The 21,513-nt window shown below is 57.2% G+C and overlaps 3 protein-coding genes across 4 annotated transcripts; 1 reads left to right on the plus strand and 2 right to left on the minus strand.

Moving 5' to 3' along the window:
- Nucleotides 1-1,564: 1,564 nt before the first annotated feature.
- On the plus strand, nucleotides 1,565-4,922 carry ZNF784 (zinc finger protein 784). Its single transcript, XM_072818716.1, has 2 exons — nucleotides 1,565-1,707; nucleotides 3,043-4,922. The coding sequence occupies exons 1-2, from the start codon at nucleotides 1,630-1,632 to the stop codon at nucleotides 3,931-3,933; spliced, it is 969 nt and encodes a 322-aa protein (XP_072674817.1). The 5' UTR covers nucleotides 1,565-1,629; the 3' UTR covers nucleotides 3,934-4,922.
- An 895-nt stretch (nucleotides 4,923-5,817) lies between these two features.
- Nucleotides 5,818-17,979, minus strand: ZNF865 (zinc finger protein 865). Its single transcript, XM_072818712.1, has 2 exons — nucleotides 16,780-17,979; nucleotides 5,818-10,717 (listed from the first exon to the last, which is right to left on the minus strand). The coding sequence occupies exon 2, from the start codon at nucleotides 10,688-10,690 to the stop codon at nucleotides 7,502-7,504; it is 3,189 nt and encodes a 1,062-aa protein (XP_072674813.1). The 5' UTR covers nucleotides 10,691-10,717; nucleotides 16,780-17,979; the 3' UTR covers nucleotides 5,818-7,501.
- A 131-nt stretch (nucleotides 17,980-18,110) lies between these two features.
- ZNF524 (zinc finger protein 524) lies at nucleotides 18,111-21,186 on the minus strand. Of its 2 annotated transcripts, none has more exons than XM_072818718.1 (2): nucleotides 21,097-21,186; nucleotides 18,111-19,169 (listed from the first exon to the last, which is right to left on the minus strand). In XM_072818718.1, the coding sequence occupies exon 2, from the start codon at nucleotides 19,128-19,130 to the stop codon at nucleotides 18,336-18,338; it is 795 nt and encodes a 264-aa protein (XP_072674819.1). In that variant the 5' UTR covers nucleotides 19,131-19,169; nucleotides 21,097-21,186; the 3' UTR covers nucleotides 18,111-18,335. The 2 variants fall into 2 exon arrangements, with proteins under 2 accessions (XP_072674819.1, XP_072674818.1); XM_072818717.1 differs by lacking the exon at nucleotides 21,097-21,186 and adding an exon at nucleotides 20,781-20,938.
- Nucleotides 21,187-21,513: the final 327 nt, after the last annotated feature.

The following is a 21,513-nucleotide window of genomic DNA, read 5'->3' on the forward strand; positions in this document are numbered from 1 at the left end:
CTTGTGCTCTGTCAACTAAAATCTTTTTTAAAAAAGAAACAGTTTATAATTTTAAAATGTAAGTAACAGACTCCTTATGTGTATCAGTTAAGATACAATAACTTATATGGGGGATCCCTGGGTGGCTCTGCGGTTTAGTGCCTGCCTTTGGCCCAGGACGTAATCCTGGAGTCCTGGGATTGAGTCCCACATCAGGCTCCCTGCATGGAGCCTGCTTCTCCATCTGCCTGTGTCTCTGCCTGCCTCTCTTTCTCTCTCTCTCTCTCTCTCTCTGTCTCTCATGAATAAATAAATAAAATATTTTTAAAAACACAATAAAAAAATAAAATTTAAAAACACAATAGCTTATATGGTAGTAACAGCCTCAATGACTCAGTGGCTTAACAAAATAAAACGTTTTTTAATGCTACATAAATGCTACATCTCCAAGGAGGCCCAGGACCAGGCTCTGTTCTCTGTAGACACTCTAGAACTCAGCATGATGGAAACCACTGCAACCATCTGATCCCAAGTACAGATCGGCAGGAGGGAACCTGTTGAAGAGCTCTGTGGCTCTTTCCGGGAGCTGTCATTCATAATCCACTGGCCAAGGAAAGCCAGCACACCAGGTCTAACTTCAAAGGAAAGTGCAATATATATATATATTTCAAAGGAAAGGTGCAACATAGATATTTATATATTTTTATATATCTCATATATATATATAAATATATATATAATGTTTTTATTTATTTATTTATGAGAGAGAGCAAGCAGGAGCGGGGTGAGGGGCAAAAGGAGAAGCAGACTCCCCAATGAGCAGGGAGCCTGATGTGGGGCTCCATCCCAGGACTCCAGGATCAAAACCTGAGCTGAAGGCAGACACTTCACCGACTTAGCCACCAGGTGCCCCAGGAAAGTGCAATCTTATCACCGCAGGGAAGGAGGAGAAACAGCAAATTTTCGAAGGATGGTAATGTTCAAGCATCAGCTACCCTGCCTCCTCCCAAAACACCAAAGTGTGCTCAAAGTCCCATATCTCGTCTTGTTGGGTTTTCACGCCGCCGCTCCAGTTTTATACGTGTAGAGAAAACATGTACAAGGCCCAGACCAGTGTGGTGACTTGTCCACGGCCACACAGCGGGGCCCCAGTTCTGTTCTGGGTGCTCCCACAACCCACCGTCGGGGGGTTCTCTATCTAGACGTGCGCTCCCCGGTCCGTGGATGCTTGCAAACTCCCAGGGCCGCCAGTCGCTGTTCGCCGAGTGCCTCCTGCGAAAATGTTCACATTCTTTGTAAACTTTCCACCACTCCGTTGAGGGTAGCCACCCGGAGGCGGCGACAAACGCATGTGGTAGGAACACAACAAAAAACAGAACAAAGGTAACACAGGTGGGGTTCTGGCGAGGGTCGGCTAATGCCGGAGCCCGCGGACGCTGGTGAGGAAGGGAGGTCTTGCTTGGCCCACAGCCACTTCAGCTAGAGACGTGGTTAAAGTGCGCTCAGCGCTCCCCCGGTGGGCGGGGCTCGGCCTCCGCAGGGCCACGCCCCCCCGCCCACCACTGCGCCTGTGCGGCGCCTCTGACGCAGGCCCGAGCCCCGCCTCTTCCCACCGCGACCGCGGGCCTGGGGGCGGGGCCTGGGCACAAGATGGCCGCCGCGCGCCCGGAGGCCCCGAGTCCAAGCTCAGCGGCCCCGGAGCCGCGATCCTCGGAGACGCCGGACCTGGTGCGGGCGGAGAAGGGGCCTCAGCCGGGGACTCGAGGCGGGAGGAGGTCTCGGGTCAGGGGGCGGGGCTTGGGCGGAGCCTAGCGGGGCTGGGCGGAGGAGGTATTTAGGTCTCTGGGTCTGGGGGCGGTGCTTCTTGGGTGGGCGAGGGGCGTGGCCTAGGAGGAGCCTATGAGGGTGGAAGGCGGGGCCTAGAGGGCGGGGCCTGAGGAGGGGGTTGGGTGGAACATCTGGGCGGGAGACGAGTCCAGTGAGAGGTATATGTAAGTAGGGGACGGGGCATTCCGAGGACGGGGCTTCAAAAATTCTGGGGCTGGTGGATTTGCTTGGAAGGCTGAGAAGGTGACCCTGAAAGGGAAGGATGGGCAGTTATGGTGGGGGCACGCACGTTGGAGTGAGGTAATGATTTTGCAGAGGTCTGAGTGATAGGACTCAAATGCTTAGGGGAGGATTTTGGGAGGAATGATGATGCCCCAGGTGACTCTAGAACTTCCCCACTCAGAACTGGAGAGTGATAGGACATTCATTCATTCAGCAAACATCTCCTGAGTTCTTACTTGGGCCCCATAGACAAAACAGATTAAGGACTGTATTCTGTTGGAGCTCACAGTCTAGAGGACAGAGACAATAACGGATCTTTATTGTGTTTCGCTATAAAGGAAATAAAAAGTGAGCTGATAGACTGGGGGTAAGGAGAACTAAATTTGGACGAAAGAAGTCAGCAGTGTGCTGGCTTAGATTTACACTGGGGTCAGAGACAAGCAGGAGCCAGAGCATGATGGATAATATGATGACAGCTTTGGATTTTAAGTGCAGTTGAAGCCATGAGAGTTTTGGGTTTTTTTAATATTTAAATTTATTTAAATAAATAAAGAGGGAGAAGCAGGCTGCACACAGGGAACCCGATCTGGGACTGGATCCCTGGGCTCCGGGATCACGCCCTGAGACTAAGGCAAATGCTCAACCGCTGAGCCACCCAGGCGTCCCTATGGGAGTGTTTTGAAGGGAAAATGGCAATCTAATTTCCATTTTCAAAAGGTCATTTGAGCTACTTTGGGTAGCCAGCAGACATAGGAACAGGGGTTCTGTTCAGGAAGCTTTTTCGGTTGTCAAGCCAAAAAATTGGCTTTTAACTGGGGTAAGGGAGAGAAACAGCTGGATGCTTGGGAAAGGTGTGAAGTCTTGATAGGAATGCTGCAGGATCCTGTAGGATGGAGAGCAGGATCTGGAAATTGGGGGGCGCAGTGTGCTTCCAGGGAGATGGATGTTTTAATAAGTGGGGGCATGTTGGGAAGGGTCCACAGGCTCCTGGTCTTTGTCTCCCCCCTCACCCAGGTCCTGGTCCCAGATGATGGCCGCCCCGCCACCCCCCCAAGTGACCTCATCGAGATCCAGGTAGTGAAGGTGACAGACACCACGCTGGTCCCCGAGCCACCGGAGCCAGGCTCCCTCCACTGTGCCTTGTGCCCGGCTGCGTTCCGGCTGGTGTCTGAGCTGCTATTCCATGAACATGGCCACCTGGCGGAGGCGGAGGGCGGCGGGCAGGGTGGGGATCCCAGCCGGTGTCATGTGTGTGGCCACAGTTGCCCCGGCCCCGCCAGCCTCCGCGCCCACTACAGCCTGCACACGGGGGAGCGGCCCTACCGCTGTGCCCTGTGCCCGCGTGCTTTCAAGGCCCTGGCGCCTCTGCTGCGGCACCAGCGCCGACATGGGGTGGAGCCAGGGGCCTCTCAGAGGTCTCCTGAAGCGGTTGCGGCTAGAGCACCGAGGCCCGGGGTGCCACCGGAGAGGTCAGAGGTGGTGATGGCAGCGGCGGCTGCGGGCGCCGCCGTGGGCAAGCCTTTCGCCTGCAGGTTCTGCGCCAAGCCGTTCCGCCGCTCCTCAGACATGCGCGACCACGAGCGGGTGCACACGGGCGAGCGGCCCTACCACTGCGGCATCTGTGGCAAGGGCTTCACCCAGTCGTCAGTGCTCAGTGGCCACGCGCGCATTCACACTGGGGAGCGCCCCTTCCGCTGCGCCCTGTGCGACCGCACTTTCAACAACTCCTCTAACTTCCGCAAGCACCAACGCACCCACTTCCACGGGCCGGGGCCGGGAGACTCTGGCACCCGGCAGGCTTCGGGGGCCGAGGGGCCGGGGAGTGGGCGTGGTCATGGGCCAGAAAAGAGCCTGGAAGAAGGACGGGGGGAGGCGGCCAAGGTGAAGGTGGAGGTGGACCAGTAGGCTGGGAGAGCAAGGCCGTGGGAGCATTAATACAGGAAGTAGAAGGTGGATTGCAGGGGAAGGGGTGGATGGGAAGCAGAGGCAGGAGAGGTGAGGAAAGCTAAGGAGGTGGCTAAGAGCAGCTAGTGCGGGAGAACCAGTTTGGGGATACCCACAAATCCATACAGCACCTCCATGAGACTCAGAAAGGCACAGACACTGCCCTATGGATGCCCAGCTAAATGTGAGGAACATGGGCTGCATTTCACTGCCCAATCTGCCTGCCCCTTGGGTGTCCCAACAGAACCTAGGCACTACAGATGGGGAGCCAGGGTTGAGTGGAAGGGGTAGAACCAGAGTCTGCCCTGGTGTCTCTGGGCCAGCCCTTCATCTACAGAACCCTGGACTATCTTGGGACCTAGGGTGGACCAGGATGGAATCTTTTGCCTACCTCACTGGATTGCACTGAACCTGGGGTGCCTACCCACCCTCAGGCAGAAGACACCCACCAGGTCCTCCATAAAGAGATTCTGGAATGCCATCACCTTGAAGCCAGAGGGTCCCCAAGTCCTAGCCGAAAGCACTCAAGCCTCAAGGATGTAAGCCTGAGCATAAGAAACTTGACTCCAAGAGCTGCTCCCTGCTCCCACGGTGGTCCCTCCTTAACCCACTGACTCTGAGGCAACAAAAAAATCCGGACAGCAAACAGCCACCTAACGTCCCCCCTCATAAGGCTTTAGGTTCAGAGCCCATGGCCCCCAGGGCTTTGGCATAGCCTCAGATTTCTCTGACTTCCTCCACTCCCAATGTGAACCAAACAGCTTACTACCTGACCCAAGGCTACCCACCCCAAGGAAGGGTTGGGGGATGGCAGCACTGGTGGGCTGGCCTGTGTAAAATGGGCATGGGGTGGGGTGAACTGAGTCACTGTGGTGAGGGTGAGAGGAGGACTTGGGAGCTGGAGGTGGGGAGCCTCCAGTTCTACTCCTATTAAAGGACTTTCTGAAGGGTTTCTCTGTCAGTCTTGTGTTTGGGGATTGGGGATAGAGGATCCACACTGGTCTTGCCACAAGCAGTGAATCGCAGCATCTCTCCAAAATCTCTCCTTTAGATCTCTATTCGGAGATATTTATTTTAGCTGTGGCAGTGAGTGTCAGGAAATCTGGCAAAAAGAAGGGATTCCTCTGATCAGTATGCCTTTCAAGGAGGGAGAGCCCTGGATTTGCACACCTTCCTGTTCACTTCCCACAAGATATCCCTTAGGTCAGAACACCAACAGAATTCATTCTGTTTCCCCCAAAGAAAGGGCTGTGTTTCCTATTGACCTCACCAACCAAGCTAGAGACCTGGACAGGTTCCTGAAACCTTCGTCCCTCATGCACACATCTAATCCCTACCCTCATCCCTTTCCTGCTGTTGAGCCAGTTAAGTATCTTGAATCTGAACATTTTTTCATCACTAGTCTTTCAGGCCAAGCCAACAGTGGCCCCACATTTGGACACTACCCAGTAGTAGTCTCCAGTCTCCATACCACAGCCTCATGGGCCCACTGCTCCTTGTGGCTTTCGGAAAGGACTCCCCCCGCCAAAAAAAAAAAAAAAAAAAAAAAAAAAACAGAAAGGATCCCATGCATAAATGCCTCTAGGAGCAGGGTGACAGTGTAAATTAGTGAGGGAGGTGGCTGGAAAGCACAAGCACTGGTGAGGTGACACATGGCAACTGACACTTGGGCCCAGTGTTGGCCTTCTAGGCATGGCAGAACTTGGTGACAGACTGGAAAGTGTGCTCTGTCTGAAGAGGGCAATGGTTACTCAGCTCTGGGAGAGTGAGAGTGGATTGCTAGATCTGGCAAATTTTTCAGAAGTTGCATTAGTTTATTATGCAAAATCTTTTTATTTTCAAATGTTGGCAACTAAGTCAAACTTTATTTTTTTTTAAATGCATGGGCTAAACAAAGTGTGTCAGTGGCTTGTGTCCAGCAGCCACCACCTTCCAACCTCTGGCCTCCAAGATCATCCAAGCTTCACTATTCGAATCCAAAGCCCTTCATGATCCAGCCCCCCCCATCCCCAACCTCTCCAGCCACACTTATCTTTGAAACATTCTCTGGAACAGCTGGGTTTAATGAGACACCACACCCTCTACCTAGAATTATATGCTCACATTACCTGGCAAGCTTCTGTGGCTTCTGTTAACGTTCTGGCATCACTTTCTCCTCCAGCAAGCTTGGCTAGCTCTGATAAAGTGACTCCTTCATGCTCTCAGCCCCCAGTGATCATTCCATGTACTTTTTTATGGTGGTGCTCCTGGGGCACTGGCACATGGTCTGTCTTATGCTGGGTTTTCAGCACTATGGTGTTGACCATACACAGCTGCTGCCCTCATGTGGGTCAAACTGGACTTGCCCAGGCAGTGCCCCAGAACCAGCTCTGTCTTCCAGGATCAGTATTGAGGCCCCCAAATCCTGCAGTCCCAGTTCTACAGACTCACTAGGTGTCCCTGGAGCATCTTTCTTCTCCAGGACGTCAGCCTTCTCCTCTGATGGATGGCATAACTAAACACACGTTGAAGAGCACAGGGCTCGCTGTTTCAACAATGGAAGTGAGAGCTGTGGAAGGACTTTTGGAGCTCCTTCAAATCATCCTGGAGGGACAGGTGCCATGGGTGAGGTTGTAAGAACCACGAGTCTGTAGAGTGCTGGAACACAGCAGTGGTTCTTTTCTCCCTAACTCAAGGGCAAGAAGCATGTCCAATTTAAGTCTTCCCAGTGTCCTGTGAAGGACCCAGCAGGCGGGGGGCTTTGGTAAATGCTGGCCAAGTGAACAAATACCAAAAACATCTTGAAGGGGAAGGAGTCTACGCACACTGTCAGTTACCAAGAACAGAAACTTACCTGTCTTGTTCCTCTCCCTTTGCTCAAGGTGCCGACTTAAAGCTTGGATGTGGTAAATCCTCAGCAATTACCCATTGAATGAGGCAAAGCAGAGAGCGTGAGCGTGAAGCAGAGGGTGGTGGGGAATCAAAATTCCTGGGAAACAAAAGTTCTCAACTGTTTGTCAGCGCTTAATTCCCCACTCTCTGGGATGCAAGAAAGGACTCCAGCGGCCCTGTTGGTAAGATTTATTATCCTCCGCTCTGTACAAGCCGCGTCTGCCACCCCACCCCCACCCCCACAATCCAAAAGAGCACCCCGTCCCACTGGGGCCTCCCGACTCAACTCATACTCCACTTTCCAACCAGATCCCAAAGGAATGGGGAGGGGCAGTTCACACCCACATCCTCCACCAAAGCTTATTGGGGGACAGAATATTGCAAGGGAGGGGGAGCGCTGATGAAGGTTACAAACGGGGTTGGACAGAGGACCCGGTTCAGTGGCTGGCAGGACAAGAGAAGAGCCAGAGAGGTCCCGGATGGGAGCGATCCAGTCTTGAGTCTGGACGCCATGGGCCTTCTAGGAGGCTAGTCTGTCTGAAGTTCTGAAGGATGGCTGGGGCAACAGCAAGGAGGGGTAAGAGTCTGATCAGCAACTGGAAGGGGTGAGTGCGGGAGAGCACATCTGATCGAGCGGCGGACCCGAAACCCCTCCTTGTCAGGCATCCTTTCCCGCCAAGGTGCCCGCCCCTGCCCCAGGACCCCCAAGGCCCTCAGCTTTGTGGGCCAAGCGGTGTTTCTTGAGGCCATAGGTGTTGGCAAAGCCCTCGCCACAGGAGGAGCAGCGGAAGGGCCGGCCGCCCTGGTGGGCCGCCAGGTGCTTCCGAAAGTAGCCGGGGTCCTTGAAGGCTTTGAGGCAGGCAGGGCAGCGGAGCTCGGGCCGCGGCGGCTCATGGGCACGCTGGTGGCGCAGCACTGAGCTCAGGTAGAAAAAGCCCTTCCCGCAGTGCTCGCAGCGGTAGGCGCGCTCACCCAGGTGCAGCCGCTGGTGCTCCAGCAGGTTGGAGCGGTATCTGAAGGTCTTGCCGCAGGCGCCGCAACGCTGGGGCCGGGCCACCGCGTGCAAACGCCGATGCTCTGCCAGGCTGGAGGACTGCGCAAAGCGCTTGGCGCACACGCCGCACTTGAAGGCGCGCTCGCCCGTGTGCACCACGCGATGTTGCCTCAGGTACCAGGAGCGCAGGAAGCCCCGGCCACACACACCGCACCGGTAGGGCCGCTGCTCTGTGTGACAGCGCTGGTGGCGCATGAGCAGAGCTGCCTCCCAGAAGCGCTTGCCACACACTGGGCAGCGGAAGCCTCGCTTCTGCCGGTGGCTGCGGCGGTGCAGGAGCAGGTCGTAAGCACCAGCGAAGCTCTGGCCACAGAGGCCACAGCCTAGGGTCCGCCGCACCAGGTGCACATACTTGTGAGTCACCAGGCCCAGGAAATGCTTGAAGCTCTGGCCACATGTGGCACAGCTGAAGCGCTCAGGGCCTGAACTGGCACCCCCACCGCCTCCAGCCACCGCCGTTCCGCCAGCGTCGTCACCCCCAGACACGCCTGCCAGCGCTGCCACAGCCGCCCCCACCTCTCCTGCCAACCCATTGTCCAGCACACTGGCTGCATCGGCACTGCCAGAGCCGTCCTGGGGCTGGGGACCGCCAGGTGTGGGTGGGAGCAGGCGCTCAGGGGCAGCCTGGTGGACCAGCTTGTGCCACATGAGATTCTCGATGAAGCCAAAGGTCTTGCCGCAGGCGTCACAGCCGTAAGGCTTCTCTGCCATGTGGGCCTCCTTGTGGCTCATCACGTGGAAGAGATCGGGGAAGTGCTCGCCGCAGTCTGAGCAGGCATAGCTCAGGGCATCCGCAGCTCCAGCAGAACTGGCCGAGGCGCCCGGCCCACAGGCCCCTGATGCGCCCTGGGTGGCCGGGAGGCCCGCGGCCCCGGCCAGGGCGCAGGGCAGCTGAAGCCGGTGCACCTGGCGGTGGCGAGTGAGGCTCTGCGGGTAGCCGAAGACTTTGCCACAGAGCTCGCACTTGTAGGGCCGCTCACGAGTGTGCACCACGTGGTGCTTGCTCAGGTGGAAGGACTCTCGGAAGCGCTTCCCACACACCGGACACTGGTGGGGCTTCTCCCCGGTGTGGATGCGCTCGTGGCGCTTCAGAGTCTCACGCCGCCCGAAGCCCCGCCCACAGATGCCGCAGCAGAATGTCTTTCCAGGGACGTTGGCGCTGGACCCCCCGGCCCCACTGGTCCCGGCCCCGCCGAGCAGCAGCGGGTGCGCCCCCAGCAGTGGGACGGGCACGGCACCATATACCACGGCCGCCGCTGCCGCCGCCGCCTTCTCGCTGTCTGTGGCGGGGGGGTCGGGAGGCAGGAGGTAAGGGCCGGCAGGGAAGGAAGGCGGGGGCTGCGGGACGGAGGCCGCTGCATCCTTGGGCGCGTCGGGGGCGGCGGGGGGGGCATGCGCTGCCTTGTGCCGGAGCAGGCTCTGCGGCGCGGAGTAGGACTTGCCGCACAGGTCGCAGGGGTACACAGGCCTCGGCCCTGCCGCCCCCGCGCCCGCGTGAGCCGCCTGGTGCTTGAGCAGGTAGGCGGCGTCGCGGAACGCCTTCCCGCAGACGCCGCAAGGTAGGCGCAGGAGGTCGGCCGAGTGCGTCTTCACGTGCCGCTTGAGGCTCTCCCTGCGGTTGAAGCTCTTGCTGCACACGGAACAGGAGAAGGGCTTCTCGCCGGTGTGGATGATCTGGTGCTGGTGGAGGTGGCTGGGCTTCTTGAAGACCTTCCAGCAGAGCGGGCAGGCAAATGGGCCCTCGCCGCCCCCCGCCGCGGGAGGGGGCACGCCCACCCCGGCAGGGGCACCGGTCCCCTCCGCAACGGGGGCGGCCACGGTGGCAGCTCCAGCAGCAGCAGGCGGGGCGGGGGGACCGGAGGACACGGGCGTGGGGGGGGCAGCGGCGGCAGCGGGGGGCACTCCCGCAGGGGGTGCGGGCAGGCCCAGCGGAGGAAGTGGCGCCCCCGGCTGCGGCGGGCCTGTGGCGGCGGGCGGCACATCCTTGTGGCAGCGGCGGTGGCGGATGAGGCTGGAGACGTGGTTGTAGGTGCGGCCGCACACGCCGCACTCGTACGGCCTCTCCCCGGAGTGCACCAGCATGTGCTGGACCAGGTGCGAGGACTGTTTGAAGGACTTCTGGCAAACGCCGCACGGGAAGCGCCGCTCCATCAGGTACTTCAGCCTGCGGAAGTAGCCCTTGTCGTCCTTGGTCGGGTCACAGGCTGCCCCTGCGGCAGGTCCCGGCGGGGTCTGGGAGGGTGCGGGCAGAGGCCCCGGGGTCCCCGTGGGCGAGGCCAGCCCCGGAGTCACCCCCGGCCCGGAGGCGGGCCCCCCACGTTTCAGATTCCCAAAAAGGTGCTGGTGTCCAGAGAGGTCGACGATGCCCCATTGCGGGGCGGGGAAGGCAGCATCAAAGAGGGGCGGTGGGGGGGGGCCGAAGGCGGGAGGCAGGGGCGGGTCGGGCTTCTTGGCCTGAGAGGAAGAGGAGGATGAGGAGGACGAGGAGGAGGACGACGACGAGGAGGACGACGAGGACGGCGCCTCCGCCTTGGGTTTGAAGGTAGACTGGGGCGGGTAGTCGTACTGGGGCGGAGGCGGCTGGGGCGGGGGCTGGGGCGGCGGCCCGGGGGCGCAGGGCAGGGCTGCCACTGCCTTGGCGTGCTCCCCATAGAGCTCCATGGGCTCAAAGCGCTGGTGGTTGAGGAACTCGAGAAAGTCGAAGGGGTAGCTCTGGAAGTGAACCCCGTCCTCGCCCCCTATGCCGCTGCCCCCACCACCCCCGGTGGCACTGCCTGCTGCGTTTGCCTCCATCTCGGGCGGGCCGGGCGACGGGAGACCCTGCAGAGAGAGGAGGGGGCTGAGCACACAGGCCCAGGCGCCGCCCGGAAGCTATGTGCACTAGCAAACATGTGTGTGTGCCAGAGCCACTACTCCCTGGTGCCTGTCCCTCCACCCCACTGGGCCACCTCCTTTCAGTATCCTCTTTGTTCCTCCTCTCCCATTCCTTCCATTTTTCCCATTGTTTCTGGGGTCTTCACGTATCCTCTTCCCCAGTGCTGCCTGCAGGCTCTTTGTCCCCACCCCCAATCTAATGCTCCCAGCACCCCTGGCCTCTGGTCACAGTCCCCTTGCAAACTCTTGGCCATCAGCACTGCACCGTACCCTCCTCTCCAAAACACACAAGCCCTGGGGATCCCTGGGTGGCGCAGTGGTTTAGCGCCTGCCTTTGGCCCAGGGCGCGATCCTGGAGACCCAGGATCAAATCCCACGTCGGGCTCCCGGTGCATGGAGCCTGCTTCTCCCTCTGCCTGTGTCTCTGCCTCTCTCCCTCTCTCTGTGTGATTATCATAAATAAATAAATAAATAAATAAATAAATAAATAAATAAATAAATCGCACAAGCCCTGTTCTTAGTCCCCTCAGGGTTGGACTCTGTAAAGTGGTAAGAGGGTAGACTCTAGAGCTTGAATTCCAGATAGACTCTGAGCCCCACCACATTCTAGCTGTGTGACCATAGGCAAGTGCTTGAATCTCTCTCTGCCTGGATTTCCTCATCTACAAACAGAAGTGGCAAAGCATATCCCTACTTCACAGGGCTGATGTGAGGATCCAACAAGCAAATCCACATAAGGCCTTTGGGTAGATGCTTCAGGCACTTTACAGGCACTAGGAAAGTGGAAGGCATGATGCGGATACCACTCTCACTACTGCAGGTGGTGGCAGAAAGTCAGGACAAACCAAGAGAACTGAAATGAAATCTGTGTTGGAGGAGGGAGGTTCTTTTACTACAAGGTGGGAAGTATAATGTGTTTGCCTGGAAGAAACAAGTTACAGCAAGAGGACTGGCTGTGAGAGGGAAGGCAGCCCAACACAGCAGAAAATATGTGGGCCCTTGCACCTGGGCTGACCTGGGTTCAAGTCCCATCTCCTTCCCCATCCACACTTTCTCCATTTCTAAGAGAGGGCGGCCACCCCTAGACCACAGGGGCACTCAGGGGATCTCACCCAGGATGTAAGGAAACATACTCATTGGCAGAGCTTCCAGTCCCCAGAACTATCTGTACCTTCAGTGTCCTCACACACCTGGGAGGAGCCTGACAGCAGCTAGCCAGGGAGTGTAGGATCTTGTCCTCAGCCCAGGGGGCCTTCCCGGCCTCCTCTGCCGTAGGAGTCATTCTCTGGGCACCTCTCTTACAGCACTTTGCATTCCAGATGGCAGCTGCCCATATCTGCACCCCCTACCCCCACCTGAGCCTCAGTTCCTACAATTAATTTGTGAACCTGAGCCACCCAGGGGGGCTGGGGAAATGCCCCCACCAAAACAGTGCAGAGCCAGCAGGAGAAGGGTCCCTGAAGTGTGGCATGCTCCTTGGTCATCATCCCTGGCCCCTGGAGGCCTGGCTCTGTGCCCAGCCCACGGTAGGGGTCAGTGGTGAATACAAGGCCAGGGCCCATCAGCTTCCATCCACTGAGCTGGCTCTCTCTCCCCGCAGGTGAAAGGTGAGTATTTCCTCCACTCCCCTGGCCAAGAGGCCGTTATTTTTAGCCTCTAGCTCTGGGTGTCCTTGGATGAGACTCAACATCCCATGCCCTTCACACCCCCTCTAGTTAATCTGATCTGCAGAAGGAGAAAGGCATGGTTGGAGTGGTAGTGGAAGCCTGTGGGTGACACCTAAATCTGGGAGACCAGGCTAGAGTGGGCTGGATGGGCAGAGAGAAGCACATAGTAGAAGATGGGGGGCAGGACGGGAGATAAATGTCTTAGGGAAGAAGCCACCGCCCAGGCTTCCCACCATCAGAATACACATTAGTAACAGCCAATGTGGACTGGGCATTTCCTTTAGGCCCAATGTGTTCCAAGCCCATTACACATATTAACTCAATCTCCACAAGTCTATGAGACTATGACATAGGAACTACTGTTATTCCCATTTGACAAAAGAGAAGCACAGAGAAGTCAAGTGACTTGCCCAAGGTCACAGAGCAAGCCTGCAATTCAGCCCATCCCCTCCCCACCACAGGGTGGTTTTATCAGGTTCTCTAAGGTGGACAAAGATGGGGTGGAACTATGGGGGTAAGAGCTTTATTTGGGGGTGTTCTGTAGGTTATGGGGGGGTTATGGCAGGGGTTGGGTGGGAGGGGAAGTGGGTCACCATCTTGAACAGATGGAGCAGTGAGGTGGTGAGACTGTTCCCCAGATCTCAAGGCTCCGTCCCATGCCTGTTTTGGGTCTCTGCTCAGATGGTAATGCCCACCCTGTCCTCCCTAACCCCTTGTCTTGTTGCATTTTTCATCACTGTCCCTGTCATGACTTGCTGCATGCATTTCCTTCACGGTGTGTTTGCCTATGAGGAGGAGGATTTGTCCTGTCTTGTTTGCCACTAGGCCTGCAGCACCAAGCACAGCACCCAGTGTGGTTGCTTGCTAAGTATTTGCTGATACATGGGAATTAAACATACCCTCTTAAATCACCAGTGGGTCCATGAAGAAATCTCAAGGAACCCCAGATGAATAAAAATGAAAATACAACATACCAAAACTCAGTGAAGATGCAGCTAAAGTAGGGCTCAGAGGTAAACTGATAGCCTATATTGAGAAATATTTGTTGAGCAAAGGGATGAAACTGATTTGTCTAGAACTCCCTGAGGGAGCACGGGGAACATAAGCAGAGATGGTGTTGACATGGGGGAGGGGGTCCCCAGAAGAAGGAATTCTGAGGGCAGTGATGTTATAAGAAGTGACCCAAGGGTAAGTGGGAAAATGCGATGGGTTGCTGCCATGAGGGGCAGGGAATAGAACCGGGGGGCAGAACTGATCAGGCTCACACGAGGAGGCATTTCCTCTTTCCAAGCCTTAAATGAGTGTCTTTCTAAGGAGAGACGTGCATGGGAGGCTATATGTGGAGAGGGCATGATGGAGGGAGCCCCTCCCAAGGGGTAGGAGTTCCACAGCAACTGCAGTCATAATCATAACAGCCATGTTTATTGTTCAGCCAGTTTGAGCTGTAGCATCCCCGAGGCCCCAGTGGTCCTGTACTGGTATTGGTCCCACTTTATATGTGGGGAAACTGAGAGGGGGGTCATTTCTCCAAGGTCACATAGCCAGTAAAGGGGAAAGCAGGATTGGATCCCAAGTCTCTCTGATACCAGGACCTGTGGGCCGTTCTGTTGCAACAGAGTTGACTTGTGATGAAAGTCCAGTCTGTTAGTAACAATAACGGTGACAGAGTAACACGTAACATGAAGTGCTCTTTTAAATCCTTTATGTATGTTGACTCAGTGAGTCTTCCTGATAACTCAAGAAGACGGTGACCATTATGAAGTCTGTTTTACAGAGGAAGAGACTGAGGGCTAGAGAGGTCACCTCATCTCCTGAGGTCATACCAGTAACAAGCTGTGGCTGAGCCAGGAATTGAAGGCAGGCGGTGGGGCTGCAGAGTGAATGACCCCCGATACTATACTGTCTTTCGATATCCTCTCTCCAAAATGAGTAAGACCCCCACTCCGCCTTATGCTAGAAATATACTTCACCCCACTTTCCTGCCACCTAACCCCAGAACTAGCCACCAGCATTTACTAAACACAAATGAGCACTGTATTAGGTGCCTTATGTGGCTTGTCTCAATCAAACTTCCTAACAGGTTCATAAGATAAGCATAGCTACTACTTGTATTAATAGACAGGAGGACTAAAGCTAAACCATGTCCCTCCCTCTGCTCAAACTCTGCAGTGACACCCATCTCACTTAAAGTCAAAGTCAGTTATGATGACCTACATAGTCTCCATGGCCACCTGGCTGCTTCTCCAATGTATCAACATTGCTGCCCCAGGGCTCCTGCACTGGCTAGCTTCTGCCTGGAATGCTCTGATTGTTATCTATACACCTCTCCTTCTACCCCTCCTCACCTCCTTCACGTCTCTATTCAAATGCTGCCTCCCTGGTGAGGCTCTCCATAACCACCGTAACCTGTCATCCAGACCAACATTCTTGCTCTTCACAGCCTGCTTAATTTTGCCCCTACCTATCAGCATCACCTAATAAACCACATATTCTGTTTGTCTTGTTGCTGTCCTCTCCTTCTAGAAGGTGGACTGGACATAGGCAATGATTTTCATCTGTTTTGTTCACTGTTCTATCCCAGGACTTAGAATAGTGCTGTCTCTGAAAATATTTGTGAAATAATTGAATGAACGGGTCTAGGAAAAAAGGGAGTGGTCTGCTCAGAGATGTGAACCACTTCACTCTTTAGGGGAGCTGGTAAGAGCAGCCCCTGCCTGGCCACCATTGTCCAGGAGGAACAGGGTTCATGCACAACTGTAACTTTTTGGTGTGTGGTATCTTGGAGCAACAAGATGACAATGGGAATCTTTTAGAGGAGGCCTTCTTGCCTTCTCCCCTGTAATATACCCTGATCCTGCTGTATTTTGCTTTTTAGTTGTTCTATAAACTAGCACAGGCAACCACGAGGGTAAAGGTTTTTGTCTATTTTGTTCTCTACTGCATCCCCAGCGTGTAAAAGGCCCTCACCAAACACTTGCTGAACAAATGAATGAATGAACAAATGAAGAACATTTTGGGCTTGGTAGAGCTGACAAAGGCCAGATAATTGATCACAACACCCTTACTACACCCAAGGCCCTGTGAGATCAAACTGTCCCTCCTCTTGTTCTTCTCTTCAGGTCCTCTGCTCCAACTTCACTGACCTCTCCTGGTGCTCCTCCACTCACCATGATCATGACCACCTCAGGACCTTGGCACTTGCTATTCTCTCTGCCTGAAACAATCCATCCAGATCATTACATGGTTGTTTCACCTGTGAAGTTGCCCATCAGGCACAGGGAGAACCCAGAAAACAAAACTGACCTTATTCACTAGTTTTGAACTCTCCTCAACTAGACTGTAAAACCCACAAAATGAAAGACTGCATCTTCTCCTTCATCTCTGTATGCCCTGCACCTAGAACACTAAATGAATGAATGTATGTATGCATGCATTAATGCCTGGGGAAGAGAAGAGGTCAGACCACAGAAAGGCTGGGGGTCTTCTCTGGGGTGTTCAGGGGATGAAATGAAGTTGGGTGAGAAGTGGCAGGAGAGAGTTGTTGCCGCTGGGGAAAGAGGTGCAGCCTAAGGGAGAGCCTCAAGGGGTGGGGGCGAGGGCTGTTCCCCCAGAGGACTGAGGGCAGGGACTGCCCCGATGGGGGGGGGGGGGGGGGAGGCGGGGCACAAGCATTTCATCAGAGCCTGGAGCTACACCGGGCAGCTATTTTACCTGAAGGGGGAGAGGATATGGGTGAGAGCAGAACTCTAGAGGGAGCTATTCTATTGGTGGGGGGGGGGGGGGGCTGAAGGGGTATTCTCAAGTACTGCGGGAGGGTGGTGCAGAAGGACAAAAAGGCATTGCGGCTGCAGACTGGAAGAGAAAGTATTCTTCCGCGGGGAGGGGGCGGGCGCGGGTGCAGGAGACCTGGAGGCTGCTGTGTGTGCAGAGGAAAGAGGGCAGGTCTGCAGCAGCGCACCAGTGCAACACTCCGAACCGACAGTCCGCGGGCAGCTGCCCCCATGAGGCTGGTGCCGATCGGAGGGCTGTCCCAGAGGCAGCAATGACAGGAGATTATGCAGAAGCGAGCCTCCGAAGAAGCATTCATGGGGGGCCCTAGCAGCCGTGTAAGGGATCGCCACAAACCAGAGTGCTCCGGCAGTCGTCCTGCACGGGGGCGTTGCGGGGGGGGGGGGGGGCAGATGTCTGGAAAGGTCTCACAGGGGGCATGACCGTGGACCCCCGGAGAGGGCCCGGCGAGAGAGGTACTGACAGGGACGTTCTGGGGACCAGAGTGGGCCAAGGCGGGACCCCCCGCCCCCGTTTCCCCCAGGCCCCCGGGCCACGCGCCCCGTCACTCACCGGCGCAGGGGTCTCCGCCGGGAGGATGCCGAGGAGGCGGAGGAGACGCCGCCGCTCCGGGGAGACCCGAGGGCCCGACCGGAAGTGCCGCCCCCTCCCCCTCCCCGGCAGCCCCGCGCCGCCTGCCTGCCCGCCCGCCCGGAAGCGGAAGTCGCGCCCGTCTCCGAGGCGCCGGCGTGGAGGAGCGGAAAGAGGGGGCGGCCTTGGCGACCGGGAAAAGAAACTGCGCCTGCGCGCTGGCTCGGAGACGCGGACGGGGAAAGCCTAAACCGCTTCCGGTAGCCGAGCTGAGCAACGTGCGCCTGCGCTCTGAACGCCCGCCTCCTAGGGCACCGCCCACACGATCCGGACATCCGGTTAGACCACGCCCCGCTCATAAGTCTCGCACTTAAGCCCCGCCCCCTTTCGGATTCACGCCCATTTTCCTGGCTTAATTACTGAAGCCCCGCCCATTGCCTCAAAATCCGTCCTCCTCGCCCCAGTACGCTAGGGCTTTCTCCTGTTCTTCCCCACCTCCGAGTCCCCAAGAATTCCACCTCTCCCTCCTCAGCCCCGCCCACAGCCCCAGCTCTTTCTTTTAAGCCGTGCTTCTCAGACGTTTTTAGGCTGCACCAAACCCCTTGCGTCAGCCCCGCCCCTCCCTACTAACTGCCCTGTCTCAGGGGTTTCCTTTCCTTACCCCTTCCTAGGTACCCGGATCCTAGGCACCCCCTCGGTCTGAACATCATGCCCACCTCTCTGCATCTTTAACAGTTCCCGCCTCTCCTAACATCTTGCTCTCCTCTCAGATAAACCCTTTTCGTTCCTTCTAAATCTATACCTTCTACCTGCCCACCGCTAAACCAATGTCAGCCCCACCTTGTTCGCAGCACTTTCCCTAAGCTTCGCCCCTCCGGCCCCGCCCCTCCTGGCTACACCTCTCACCTTTGCCGGTCCTCTCACCTTCTACCCACGCCTTACCCAAGTTATCGGTTCTGCCCACAACCCTCACCTCAGTTTTTCCTACAGTGTCAGGATAAAAAGATGGGGCAAAGTAGTGAGTGCACTTCCAAGAATCTGGCTGGAATGGGGCAAGGGGACCTAGAGTCATGTTTGCACAGAGGTTTCAGTGTTTTAGAGTGGATATTTACATGGAGTACGTGAGGTCCGCTGGAGATGAGGGAGGGGGCAAAGGCTTCCCGCAAGCCAGTTTTCAGCGCCAGGCGTGATAACAAGGCACATAAGATGAGGGTTCCTCCAAACTCCATGCACTCCCATCAGGGTGACATAGGGACAGGAGGGCATTTGAAGGAAGGGCCAGCCCTGGTAGCATCACTGAATACACACAGGAAGCCAGTAGGCAGAGATTTATTTCCAAGGCCCCTACCTCCAGGGGCCTGTCAGTCCGGGGGAGGGTGGCAGAAGGCAGCAGGACCCAAGAGTTCAGGTCCTCACCCTCAACCCCCTCCCACAACGAGAGGACCACCAGGTATGAGGGGGGCCCAGCTCTCCTGCCCAGGCTCAGCACCAGCTGAACTCCCAGCTGTAAACCTGACCTGGGGAGCCATGGCCCAGGATCAAGCCAGCTCTTTCTCCTCCGGCTCCTCCTCCACCTCCTCCTCAGCCCCTGTTGTAGCCGGAATGCCCTCCTCGTCCCACGGTGGTTCAGGCCCTGGGTCCGGGGAACACAGGGGCACCCCCATGGCCTCGGGGTGCTTGCGCTTGGCATGGCGCCGGAGCGTGTTGGCCTCCGTGAAGCGCAGCCGGCAGACAGGGCACTGGTAGGGGCGCTCCCCAGAGTGGACACGGTGGTGGTGGGCCAGCTCGCCCGCCTCACGGAAGCGGCGGGGGCAGAGTGGGCAGCGGAAAGGCCGCAGGCCGGCATGGATGTTGCAGTGCCGCCGGAGGTGGCTGGACCTCTTGAAGGTCTTGCCGCAATCCTTGCACTCATGCGGCTTCAGCTCTGAGTGTGAGATGCTGTGGCGTTCCAGGTCGGAGAGGTAGGGGAAGGCCCGCAGGCACACCGGGCAGAAGTGTGGGGCCTTCTTAGGGCCAGAGCCCTCAGGCAAACCTGCCGCTGACCCCTCAGAGACGGTATAGGGTACACCCTGATCATCGATCAACAGGAGGTCGCTGCCACCGCCGCTGCCCACAGGGGCTGTCACCCCCTGTGCCAGCGGGGGCTCCTGCCCTGACTTGGGGGGGCGGCCCCGCTTGCGAGGGAGGGTGGCCTTGAGCGTCTGATTCGAGGAGGTGGCCCCACCGGGACGCCGGCCTCGGCGGCCCCGGGGAACAGGAGAAGGTAAGGCCAGAGGTTTCTCTTCCTCCCCTGGCAAAGGCGAAGGCAACGGGTCTGGGCTGGGGATGTCCATTGAGCAGTGGGGGACTTGGGTCTGGGCACTGGAGCCGGGCTAAGAGGAGAGAGGGGGCAGCCGTCAGTGCAGGGAGGGTCTGGAGCATCCCTTGTCCCCCAACACCTCGCCCATCCCTTGGTCCGAGTCTCTTGACCTGGGCATGGCCGACATTCACCTGGACAGTTATAGCCACACTGGTGGGTAAAACAGCAAGGTATTCTGTAACAGTTGGTGAGCAGACACTGAACTGAGCCACACAGGCATCCCCTAAGCCTCCCTAACCCCTCTCCTGGAAGTTTAGGGTCAACTTCAACTGAAATAAAGAAAAATCTTCATGGGAGGATAGGATAGATCCAACTAAGGGTAAGGGCTGGTATTTCGATCCTCAAAACAAGAGCCCATCACGCCTGAGCCATGGAGGCCCAGAAATGTTTTGTCCCGACTGACCAAGTGGGAGGAGTGGGAGTTTAGGACTAGAAGAAAGGGACTGGTCCCAGGAGATGTTTGGCCCCGAGTCGTGGATGAAGAAATAGAACTCAAGAGTCTGGGTTCCCAAGTCAGAGGTTCTGAGTTCAATTTCGAGGTCTATCACTTACTCTCTGTGTGGTCTGGGGCAAAGTGCTCGTTTCTCTGAGCCTCAGTTAAGCCTTTCGCAAAACAGGATGAATAGCTCCACCTATTCACAGTCATGTTATTTGGATAATACACATAAAGTGCTCAGTGCAGAAGTGATGTATCAACCTGTGTTATCTGGGTGAGTGGCAGCCTCACATCAACTCTCTGGATAATGGCACATCATCCCCATTTTGCAACTGGGGTAACAGAGGCACAGGAAAGCCAAGTCAGTTGTCCAAGCCCTCCCTGCCAATAAGTAGCAGGACCAAGACCCGAAGCAGATCTCAAGGACCCCAACAGTCTTGGGAGTTTGAAGACATGGATCCAGAAGACAAGGGGACCTGAAGGAGTCCCTTACACTCGTGCTAGTCTCCAGGTCTGCCGCTAACTAACAAGTGACTGTTTCTCTGAGCCAGTTTCCACCTCTGTAAAGTGCACATAGCAGTGTTGTCAGTTGGTGATACGAAGCACTCTACAAACCACCACCACCACCACCACCACCACCACCACCACCACCGGGAACCAGCACCTCCGATCCCAGAGCCTGGGACCAGGAGACTAAGATGTCACACAGGAGAAAGGGAGGAAAGCAAAGGTGCAGTTAGTAGCGGGGCTGCAGGTGTCACTGCTCCCCTTGGACAGGGCACGCACACGGGAGACGAGAGAGCGGCCAGCACTTCTCCACGATCACAAGATTCGCTTGGGCAAGAAGGTCTGGACTAGAACCCAGGTCCCTGGAATCATGCCCTGGCCCCTGGCCCCTCCGTCGCCCCCGTTCAAGCGCGCGCCCGCCGGCCCGAGCGCGCGGGGCGGGCCCTGCGGGGGCGGCGGCCAATGAGCGGCTCGCGGGCCGCGGACGGCGAGGGCCGCCAGGAAGGGGGTCTGCGCGCGCGCGCCCGGGCCGCCTCCGCGGGGCGCGAGGTCGGCACGCGCGCGCGCGGCGGCGGGCGCGGGCGCAGAGGCAGGTGTGGGGCGCGCTCCAGGAGTGCGCGGCCCCAGGCCTCCCCTCCCTCCTCTCCCCTCTCCCCGCCCGGACCCCCGCCTCTCGGGTACCTCATTTGCATGTCGCCTGGGCTCGCGAGTGTGCGCGCGCGGGGGCGACGGGGCCGGTGCGTGGGAAAGGGCGGGGGCCAGGGGGCCCTGCCCCTCGGCGGCGCGCGCGGGGACAGCCCCGCCCTCTCCCTCCTCCTCCCTCCTCCATCCCCCTCCCTCCGCTATACCCTCTCCGTCGGGCCTGCGCCCGCGGGAAACAAAGAGGACGCGCTGGGTCCTAAGAACCGCTTACATCCTCGCAGGGAAAACGCGCCCGTGCGCCCGTGGCCCTCACCGGCCCCGAGCGGGAAATAACCCCACCAACACATTCCCCAACCTTGTAGGAAAATCTGTCCTCTCACAAAGCACCCAGCAGGGTGACCCAATCAAAGGTACCGCAGGGATGAGAAGCGGGAAAATGGCTGCTAGTTCCCATAATTAACATGGCGCCTGGTAGGCTTCAAAGCGCCCAGGAGCGCAGACAAGATGGAGCCTGCTCTTTACTCTGAGCGCTACCACAGTCGCCGAACTTCGATTTTTCCGTTCTCCTGATGCAACTCCACTAGGAGGAGCGTGGGGCTGCGAAAAGAGAATCAAATCTGCTCTCATTCACGTTAACACCCGTCAGGGCAGGGACGGAGAAGAGGCAGCGCAGAGAACTGGCTGCCCTTAGTCTGCATGGCGCAGGAGTCGCCCCAGGCCCCGCCCCCACCCTGCCCTCACCCAAGATGGCGGCGCCCTGGCTTCTCCAACC

The sequence above is a fragment of the Canis lupus genome (assembly GCF_048164855.1).
Source record: "Canis lupus baileyi chromosome 1 unlocalized genomic scaffold, mCanLup2.hap1 SUPER_1_unloc_2, whole genome shotgun sequence".
NCBI lineage: Eukaryota > Metazoa > Chordata > Mammalia > Carnivora > Canidae > Canis > Canis lupus.

Coding starts and splice junctions, on each gene's coding strand:
- ZNF524 (XM_072818718.1), bottom strand. CDS start 19,130: ATGGACATCCCCAGCCCAGACCCGTTGCCTTCGCCTTTGCCAGGGGAG.
- ZNF865 (XM_072818712.1), bottom strand. CDS start 10,690: ATGGAGGCAAACGCAGCAGGCAGTGCCACCGGGGGTGGTGGGGGCAGC.
- ZNF784 (XM_072818716.1), top strand. CDS start 1,630: ATGGCCGCCGCGCGCCCGGAGGCCCCGAGTCCAAGCTCAGCGGCCCCG. Junction 1,708..3,042: donor CCTCGGAGACGCCGGACCTG/GTGCGGGCGGAG, acceptor CCCCTCACCCAG/GTCCTGGTCCCAGATGATGG.